At 34.5% G+C, this 10651-nt stretch overlaps 1 protein-coding gene across 1 annotated transcript; it reads right to left on the minus strand.

The window, feature by feature from the left end:
* Positions 1-1364: 1364 nt before the first annotated feature.
* On the minus strand, positions 1365-9096 carry LOC124819597 (pleiotropic drug resistance protein 1-like). The gene is made up of 23 exons (XM_047291148.2): positions 8627-9096; positions 8329-8449; positions 8151-8239; positions 7774-7858; positions 7518-7677; positions 7354-7430; positions 6935-6988; positions 6759-6849; positions 6355-6656; positions 5960-6241; positions 5546-5862; positions 5282-5442; positions 5084-5187; positions 4839-4995; positions 4570-4751; positions 4140-4472; positions 3581-3871; positions 3413-3496; positions 3191-3324; positions 2828-3055; positions 2550-2721; positions 2186-2440; positions 1365-1753 (listed from the first exon to the last, which is right to left on the minus strand). Exons 1-23 carry the CDS (start codon positions 8977-8979, stop codon positions 1487-1489), a joined length of 4299 nt encoding a protein of 1432 aa, XP_047147104.1. The 5' UTR covers positions 8980-9096; the 3' UTR covers positions 1365-1486.
* Between the last annotated feature and the right edge of the window lie 1555 nt (positions 9097-10651).

Consider the following 10651-nt stretch of genomic DNA (forward strand, 5'->3'; position numbering starts at 1 on the left):
AAATAAATGAGTTAATACATAAATAGTCGTGCAATACATTAAGTGTTTGGATGAAATAATTTAGAAAGATAATTTGTTTATTTGAAGAATTTAAATTTTTTTCACACTAAAATGATTTATTTGGATAAATTAATTAAAAATAAATTTAAATTTAATAAATTTTAAAAGGTATTTCAAATAAATAAAATAGAAGAATTTCAAATACTTTCAAAAGTATAAGAAATTTAAAATTCTACTCCTTTTCTCTCTTTTTTAGGTTGAAAACTTAGTGGAGTTAAGTCGAATTGAAGGTTCAATTGAGTTGGTTTGGACCAAAGAGTTAATAGAGTTGACCTCGAATGAAAGTTGAATTAATTTGGTTCAGACTAAGTTTAAGATGAATTGACTCGAGTCGAAAGTTAAGTTGTGTCGATCGATCTTGACTAAATGTCGAGTCAAAAATTGAGCCTAGTCAATAAAAATAGAAGGTCGAGCCGAAATGACTTGCGTTGAAAGTCAAGTTGAAATAACCAGGTCAAAAGTTGAATTGAGTCGGTTTGGTTTAAACTAAAGATTAAAAACAATTAACCATAGTTGAAGGTCAAAATAAATTAATTTAGACTAAAGGTCAAACATAGATCAAATTTTCTAAAATAAATTTAAACTTACACTTGATATGGTTCTAGATCATAATTCAAACTAATTTAATTTGAGTTCAAAAATAAAGTTAAGTTTGCTTTAAAATAAGAATTAAATTCTTTTATAAGAAAAATTGAAATATAAAATATTTTAATTACTTCATATATATATATATATATATATATATATATATATATATAATTATTTAAAAAATGAGAAAAAAAATCAATTGTAAGTTATTCAAATATTATATTTCAATTTCATGGGTGATATTCCTCCTCCAAACTCATAATAAGACAAATTGGAATTTCTTGAAGTCTAGGATTGTTTCTAGTGTCCTTTTGTCATTAATTTTCTCCTTTTATTTGTTTAAAACGTCAAACTTTATCATCATAACTTACATAAGGTGGTTGGAAATGTCAAATTTAAATTTGTATATCGACAACAATAACCATCTATATGACGTTTTAGAATAGTTAAAATAAAATTTGATAAATTTATTACACATGATATTAGACTGAAAGTGTAAAATCATTTATGTCTTTAAATATATATTAATATTACCATTTTAGCTCATTTTTTTTTTTCCTGAAATAACATGATTGACAAGTTATTTTTCAAGAAATAACTCGAAACTTTTTATTGATATTTTAATTTACAGAGGTTCATGCAGTTTAATAGTAACTACTTAATAACTTAACTGATAATAATATTAAAATAATTAATCTGTTTAGACTAATTGATAATAATATTTAAATAACTTAATTGATACAATTTTAATTCCAAGACAAGATAATACAGAAAGCCATGTTTATTTCCTGCACAAATCACTATCATTGTAACCAAAAGATGAAGGCCTCATTCTTAATTAACGTCTTTGGAAATTAAGCAACTTAATTGCAATGGCAAATATGCATGCAAAAGTTACTGCAAATACTATTAGTACAGCTGAAACCACTCCCAAAAACTCATGCCTAAAACCAAAGTACTTTCTCAAAAAGTCTTCCACTGTTGTACTTTTACCACTAAAATCAATAGTTCCTTGAATATCTCCATACTGTGATGCCACCAACCCATACAAAGTCCAAGCTACTGGATTTCCCCAATAGTACCATCTCCACCACACAGGAATCCTCTGTTCATCCATGCCCCCAAAACAACGAACATAAAGTTAATCTTGCTTAGGAAACTTAGTAACAACTCAAGAGTAGTAAGACAGACAAATAAGCATAACATGTTTTTTTAAATCACGGGACATGATAAATCACTAGAGACAGTTCATCCAGAAGTAATTGAAGTGTTATGCAATGTCCTGACATGAAAACATATCTGATACATCACACAATGAGAAATATTACAGTGATATATCAAAGAACACGTTCTATCTTTAGTTGAAATTTTTTATTAGGTGAGTCTGACATTATTTAATTCACATACTCGTGATTTTGTGATTTCAATCAGTGTATATAGAGTGTATTAGAAAGTGTTTAATAGCACTCTTCATGTCTCAAGGTTGTAAAGAAAATGTAAGAAACTGCATCAAACATCAAAGGAAGTTAAAGCTTACTGGCCGTGGGATTATGAATCCTGCGAAGAGATTCCACACTTCATAGATTCCAGTAGAAAATATAGTCGCAATGATGGGGTTTGGGGTCAATGCAGCAGACATCATGCCATAATAGGTAAAGTAGAGGAAGGTGAGGTACATGAAGAAAAGGTACCAGAAAAATTTAGCTACAGTCCACTCAAAACCGATCATTGCGTACACTATAAGGCTATAAACCACACTTTGTACAAGAACATGAGGCAGTTCGATTACAACCTGCAAGAAAATATTATGATCAGAAAAGTTAGACCCTGAAATAAATTTTTACATCATTACATGCAAGGAAGTTAAAAGGTCAAATCTCTAATAAACAGCAAGTGTTTGCCTGAGCAAAAGCATATGCCAAAGCTGAATACATTCCAGCAGCTTTTTCCCTATAAAAAACAGTTCTTTCAACAGCCACCAACGGTTGTGATGAAAAAGCATTCTTAACACCAAGAAGGAGTACAGCAGAATACATGGATCCCATGGCATTGAAAAGATCTTGTTGCTTTTTGCTGCAACAGACATGGAAATACACCTTTAGAAAGAGCTACAGAAATATCTAACATGAGTTTGAGGCAACAAAATTTCCTATTTTTCAGTTTGATGACTTCATCTCACATTTTGGAGCCAAGGTCCCAATAAATGCTCCCAAACAACAAGGCCAAAGCGATTGTGTAGAGAATTCTTTGGGCAGTGTATTGATTATTGCGCCAGTAAGACAAATGTTGTTTCCATAAGCAAGCCATGCATTGAGTAATGATGGACCTTGAGTACTCTCTAGGAAAATGAAGGTCCTTTGAACCAGTGACTGGAGTACTCAATTCTTTGATCATTTCCTTGTTTTTCCTGAAAATATGCCACATTACAGTTTACCTCATTAACCTCTCTGTACTTTGAACAACTTACAATAATATTATAGCTCTAGTAGCATATTATTTTCATTTTCTAGAGTTTGATTAGACTTCAACGAATTCAACATACCTGTATAACTCTGAACTTTTATACACTTCAGCAAAATCAATCCCCATTTCCATTTCTGTTGCTGAAGTTGTGACTTCCAACATCCACGTTGCTGGATTGTAGCCATCCTCAATCCTATTGACCCCTTTAATTTCCTTCATGAGAAATTTGTTCACAACAGTGAAATTTTTACTAAGACAGGTCTGAAGCAAAACATGCAGTTTAATTTTCTTCATGTTTTACCTCAAAGTAACTGATTAAATGAGAAGAACGATGTCCAAGTGGCCCCACATATATTTCTTGCCCTCCTCGCTTCATAAGAAAAAGCTGCATGTAGTTGACAAAAAAAAGTCGGAAACTTCTTAATAGAATAACGATGCCAGTCACAGTTTTTTACTCTGCTTATTTTACCTCATCAAAAGATTCAAATATATCAATGCTAGGCTGATGGATTGTGCAGACTACGGTTCTTCCAGTGTCCACTATGTTTCTAACTGCTCTTATGACAATAGCAGCAGCTCTTGCATCTAGCCCAGAAGTTGGCTCATCCATGAATATGATACAAGGATTAGCCACTAGCTCAACAGCAATAGTCAATCTTTTGCGTTGCTCGGTTGATAGACCGTTAACACCTGGCAATCCAACAATTGCATGCTTTAGAGAGTTCAGCTCCACAAGTCCAATGACTTCCTCAATGAACATCTGCCACCAACCATTGGTCATTTCAAAACTTAGTAACTCATAAGACATTTAAATGATGTTTTTGTAACACTGCAAGTGACACAGTAGTATATGTGAAATGTGCAAGAAATAGCTGAGAGGGAGACCTTGCATGGAATCAGATAACTTATACAGGATAACCTCATACCGAAAGTTATGACTATTAATTGGTAACTCAAATGTTCATGTTGTGATGATAAATTACTTGTCCTCGTTAGATGAACTACTAAACTGGGATTAAGGTACTAACCTTCCTGGTTTCTGAATTGATTTCTGCTGATAATCGAAGCCATGCTGAATAGAGCAAAGATTCATATACTGTGACATGGGGAGAGTGGATATCATTTTGTTCACAGTATCCAGAAATTCTTGCAAAGGTTTCTTGCTTCTTTGGATAGCCAGAAATTGTGATGTTCCCACCAATATAACCCCCGGTCTTTCTTCCGGCTAGTACATCCATCAGAGTTGTTTTGCCAGCACCAGTGGAACCCATTAATGCTGTGAGAACTCCTGGTCGGAAAGCGCCACTGACACCCTTCAAAAGCTCCAGCCTATCCTCAAGAACACCCTGATTCTTCATTTCCTGCAAATTTAATTAATAATTCTCAGAAATCTTAATAATGCTCAGAAAGCTTAAAACAAGTTTTTTTTTTTTTCATTTACTCATTTATCTACATTACCTGTGGCATGTCAACAGAATATGTTACATCATCAAAGGTGATGGAATATGATTCAAACGGAAGAACCATTCCTCTTCTCTCAGCTTCTTTTCTTCTGGACGAAGAACTAGTAGAAATGCTTCCACCATCCCGTGGATTGCTTTGAGATTCCTCTGATTTAACAGCTTGATGCTGCTCTATTGCTGATAACCAATTTGTGACAGTATTAGTACACAAAAATTAAGCTTTCTTTCTGGGTTACAAAACATTTCGAAGGTGAAGAAGCTCACGGTTCAAGTAAGTGAGAGCGAGGATGTAAGCGATATTGAACACTACGGCATATCCAAACAGTGCCCCAACACCAATCCAATACCACTTCGGCTCAGTGAAGAACCCGCGAGATTTCAGAACTTCAACTCCTAATGGTGTAGTTGAGTTCGGTAGAGCCTTTCATATGAAATATGTCCATACATTAGATTATCTAAACAAGGCAAGCACAAAATGTATACAAAGACTAATGCAGAGAAAAGCTTACATGTCTCCACCTCTTACCAAGGAACTCATTATTTACTAGGGCATTTTGTCCATACATCATAGGTGACGACCAAAAGCCCCATAGCCACCATTTTTTCACATTGTCTATAGAATGCAAACAAAGACAACAAAAGTAATAGTGTTATTGTAATGAAAAAAAGAAGAAGAAAGACTTCTTTTTGTATTAATGTTATGGTACCTTTTGACAAGACGAAGCCACTCATAGCAATGAGAATGGACAATACATATGACCCAATGGTGAAACCTACTGTCAGTTCCCTACCAACTGCTCCTATAAACCGGAATAAGGATGAAGCCATCTGGCTAACAACTAACAGAAGAAGGAACTGCCTGAAGAGTCTGCTTAAGTAGAGATATATATACATGTCATTTCTCACTGAATAGTATTTTAACATGAGAGAAGGGGGGAGAGGGAAATAGTACAAAAACACGGTTCTTTTACCTTCCAACATATGGATCAAAACCAATAACATAGTAGGTGAGGAACACCCAGATTCCCACTCGCGCAATAGTCACGGGGATTTTCAGGATCCATCCAGGAAGAACATATATCCATGAAGGGAAGAAGAGAAGGTCCCTTTGCTTGTAAAAAACCGGAAGCTTAGAAATTGTCACGGTAAGATCAGTAAACCCATCTATCAAAGTTATGAGAAGGACATAGAACAATGCACCCACATATATACCACCATCAGTCACTGAATCATGGTGAATCTCAGTCCGAAAAAGAACAGTCATTGCAATAAAGGCCACTGTAGCAGTCTAAAAGATGTAGTAAAAGGTATTAGTAATGGAAATTATCACATAATGTCCTTGGACACGAAACATTGACATGAAAAGTTGCAAAGATCAAACCTACACGGCAAAGTTCGAAGATGTGAAGAAATGAATTACGCTTCATGAGTAAATATTCTCTTGACAAGCAAGCTTTAAACAGTTCCCACTTTCCTAACCCATAATTTTCGGTTGCCAAAGCTGCAGGGTGGCTTTTCGACTTGTCAAATTGAGTATCAAGTTCATTAGCCAGGCTTCTCGCAACATGAAATGATTGAAATGCCTCTACAAACTCTTTGGTTGTGACGAATCTGTAAGGCTCGTCTCTTTGTACCCAATATTGCTCCTGATCTTTCCTTGATGTTACCTTAAAGTAATAAATTTGTACATGTGAGAATCAAATAAAATCGCTATTAGTCTATGACGTTGAACATGTACTTATACTTTTTACCGCGTAGAAAGAAGTTAAACCACACTTACTTCTTGCAAAAAGTCTGCAACACCTTTCCTCTCAGGACATTTGAAACCCACAGAAGCGAAAAATTCAAGAACATGTTCACGGGGACCCTGATACACAATTTGCCCATCAGAGAGTAGAATAATGTCATCAAAAAGATTGTAAGTCTCTGGTGCTGGTTGTAAGAGTGAAACAACAGCAGTGCCTTTGAGAGAATGGATATAGTGCTTGAGTGAATTCACAACTTGAAAAGTTGTTGAACTATCCAAACCAGTAGATATTTCATCCATGAATAGAGCCTTTGCTGGTCCAACCAGAATCTCCCCTGTATTTACAGATATATATTTCGTGAAGATATTTGCACCACAGATTGCTTGAGTTAATTAGATATGATACACTTCAAAATATGAAGTCAAAATAGTTTTACCTGTTGTAACACGTTTTCTTTGTCCTCCAGATATACCTCTTAACATTTCATTTCCCACAACAGTATCAGCACAGACCTCCAGTCCAAGAATCTGAAAATATAAAGCAAATCAAACTGGAATTTAACTCAAAATGGCTTTAGAGTTATAAGAGAACGCTTGAGTACAGAAATTTTACCCTTAGAATATAATCTGTAATAAAATTCGCTTTCTGACCTTCGGTTGCTACAGCCTGAGCATTACAAAGTCAAAAGTTCAACCACTAAATTATCAATCATTCCATTTAGTTTTAAGAAATAGACATAAATAGATGGTTTACTCAAGTTCAACACAAATAAAAAAGAAAAGCTGGTGCGTAACAGATTTGTTCATAATATCTGTATCCCCAAAAGGAAAATCCATTGCTTAATGAGCAGAAATAGAATTCCAAAATTTTAGTACATATGTTATTACTATTAAAAAGCACACATTTCTCTTCCATTGGTTTGAAAGCTTGTCATTCCGTCTGTTAAAACAGTATGAAAGGAAGTTCAAGGGAATCAAGCCAAATGGGTAAAACATATCTTTGATAGAAAATTATCTGTGTGTTAGTGTTACCTTCATATAGACATCTATATCATGATCAGGTGTAATATTTGCTTCTTTTTCTCTTCTGGACACCTCTGTTAGCAAATCTGCATAGATGGGAAATAATTTTGGTTAAAACTTGATTTTCTTATGAAATTTTTGCATATGATTTCGAAATTGTAGTGTGAGCTAACCATAACGAGGTCCAACTCCTTGGACTCGTGCTGAAAAGGCCATGGTTTCTCGGACTGTCATTTCTCCAGTATGAAGATCATTTTGACTGACATAAGCAGCAGTTCGTTGGGGTACAAACTCATTTATCCCATGGCCATTATAAGTCACCTTTCCATTGAACTGATCAAGAAGTTATAACTCGTTAGCCAAAATAACAAATGGAAAATACGAGCATACGCATGACACCATCAATTAACAATTAAATATACGCTCAACCTTAAGTTTTGAATCAAGTCTTCCAGCCAAGGCCAACAGGAGAGTGGTCTTCCCAGAACTTGGAGGGCCCAACAGCAATGTCATTCTGGAGAAAAACAAACAGTGACATGTTGTTTAAGATTGTTGTGTTGTCTTCCAAATAGTTAGAGAGATTTAGAAATATGATTCGATACATTGGATAGAAAGACATGATATGATTTGATACAAAATGTTTTCATCATTAGATATCAAGTTTTGTTTCTTATTATAGTACTTCTTCATTATAAATAGGAATATTTGTGTGTACTATCCCTTGTGACCTGTTTCTGTCTGTAATCGTTTCAACACAAATGAAATGTAACATAATACAAGTATTTTCAAGGTTAATTGTTAATTACCTGGCAGGCCTTATTATTCCACTAACATCCTGGATAATGTTTATATGCTGTTTTCTACTTGGGAGCAGATGTAGGAAGTTCAATAGCCCCTTTAAAAGCCAACAGAAGTAAAATGCATATGAAAATCTACTTCAAAGAGGTTAATACTGTTAATTAAGATCGGTATTGCTACACTTACCTCCACTTTGTTAACCATGTAGTTAGTGAGAGTTGGCACAGCTCTACTACCAACATGAACTTCTGCTCCAACGTTCATGCCCTCAAATCGGACCTCTATTGTAGGAATGGCAATTCCAACTCTAACACCATCCATTCCAAAAATGAAGTCATCAATAGTGCATTCTAAAAGCATTCAGTTAAACATGTTTTATATTGTGTAATGATGATGACAATGAGATTTGAATCTGATGAATCTAAGACCTGATGCAAACAATCCAAACTCCATTATTACACAGACTCTAGTGTGTTGCACTTACCTATCAATGCGTTCCCTGAGCTTGAGCATGAACTTCTCATTGTCCTCTTCAGCAACTCTGACAAGTCTTTCAAGCAAACCTCTCCTTTCTTGCAAGCCCAGTTGATGAACATCAATCTCATTGGCAACCCCTTGAGGTGAAGTCAGCAAGCCTGTCCTCAAACGTGCCATGGTAGGAAGTTTCTGAATGGCAGCCCATTTAAGAGCCTCTTCATCATCTTCCTGGTGGAAAGAGGTGCCAAACATTTCCACACCACTGTTCCTCCAAACTGATACACTCCCAATCCTCAAACTACTCCTAGTACTGCCTGCTCGGAGACTACTTCCTGCTTTCACACTACCCTCTTCCTCCATTTTCAAAAGACAATCCAAAGTTCCAGCCTTCAAGAATCAAAGCGCACAGAAAAAAAGCCAATGCAGATTTCTCTCAATGTTTAACTCATGGTAACTGGACAAGGTTCTTACTCTGTGTTTAGTTTAATGTAAGACGAGATGATGATGTTGATGATGATGATGTGATATTTAAACATGTATATGAAGGATAGTGACAACCACATGGGCGGCTTAGGAGCAACGTTGTCACTGATGACGGGCACAGAGGAATTTCAAGTTCGCCACTATATCATCTGCTTCCTGTAATTCAGCTTTACTACTTCATTGGATTAAACAAAAGATTACGGGTGATATCATCAATTACGAGTCTTTTTGCAATATTTTAAGTAAATATTTTCTTACACTGTCTTATTTAACTAAAACATGGAAAGAAAATCAGGATGAAACCAAGTAAGACTTTGGATTTGGGTGACACATTTAGTAAAAAAGAAAAATTTAAGGAACATATAAAATTCTTGTTCCTTTTTCCTTCGTTACACGATATCAACAGCAAATTTAATGTCACCATATAAATCAATAATTTATCTTTCCAAATTTTAAGACTGTAATCTTTTCTAGCTTCTTCCATATACATCCAATAAGCAAGCATCACCTTTTAAGGTATTACTCCCCTACTTACAACCTCAGTCACTACACTCCATCAATTCTCCATAAACAAATAAGCATGGTGACTTCATTGCTTACCCTCCCACAAAAAAAAATTAAAACAGATACGCAGCATTAAATTACTATTTTTTTTTGTTTGTTACTTGATTGAAATTCGAAGAAAAATATATTAACTTTCTTGTTGGTGTTGTGGACCTTTGCTTTGCTACTGCATTTTCCCATTATGTGAACAAGAAGGGGGGAAAGACCAAAAAAGTGGGTGATGTTATTATCACTAATATTTAATTTGAGTCCATATATAGTAGGTTAAATTTTTGGATTTTAATGGAACAAATTGTTTTGATAAAAACTTAATCGAAAATTATCAACTTTATGAGACATTTAAAATTTAATTAGAAATTTAATTTTTTAATGAAAACATACCCTGATACTATCCAATAAAAAAATGTTTTTTTGTTCAATATAATTATAATCTGTGAAAAAAATCACTTTCTTTGGATTTCTCTTCCTTTACTAGTTTTGATATAAATTAAGTTAATAATAATAATCCTTACACGCTTGGCTTTGGTGTTTTATGGATTGGTTTAATAGCTTTGTTATTATTATATTTTTTGACTTATATGAGACTAAGAATTCTTAAATTCAACTTTACTAGTTGTTTGGATGGACTAGGCAAGTATTTGTCAATTGGTCGGATTCTAAGTGATTTTTACATTAATTGGTTAGTCTCCAATTAGTTACTTCCAAATCCAAGTGTTATTGGTATAAGGAGTTTCTCGTATGTTCAAACTATTTGTATGATATATTTGCATAGGATACTTTGATACTAAAGTTAGTAGGTGACCAAGTAAAAAGCATTAGCTGTGATGATGCATGTGTTGTTCATGTATCTGGAAGCCTAAGGTGGTCAACCACAAATGATCTTTCCAAAGTTCGACCAAAGGATGGTCGACCAAGAATGATCGCTCAAAGGATACTCGGCCAAAAGTAGTCGATCTAGAATGGTTGACCAATGATGGTTAACCTA

This window comes from Vigna umbellata, chromosome 5, assembly GCF_029865625.1.
Source record: "Vigna umbellata cultivar VRB3 chromosome 5, Vumbellata_1.0, whole genome shotgun sequence".
NCBI lineage: Eukaryota > Viridiplantae > Streptophyta > Magnoliopsida > Fabales > Fabaceae > Vigna > Vigna umbellata.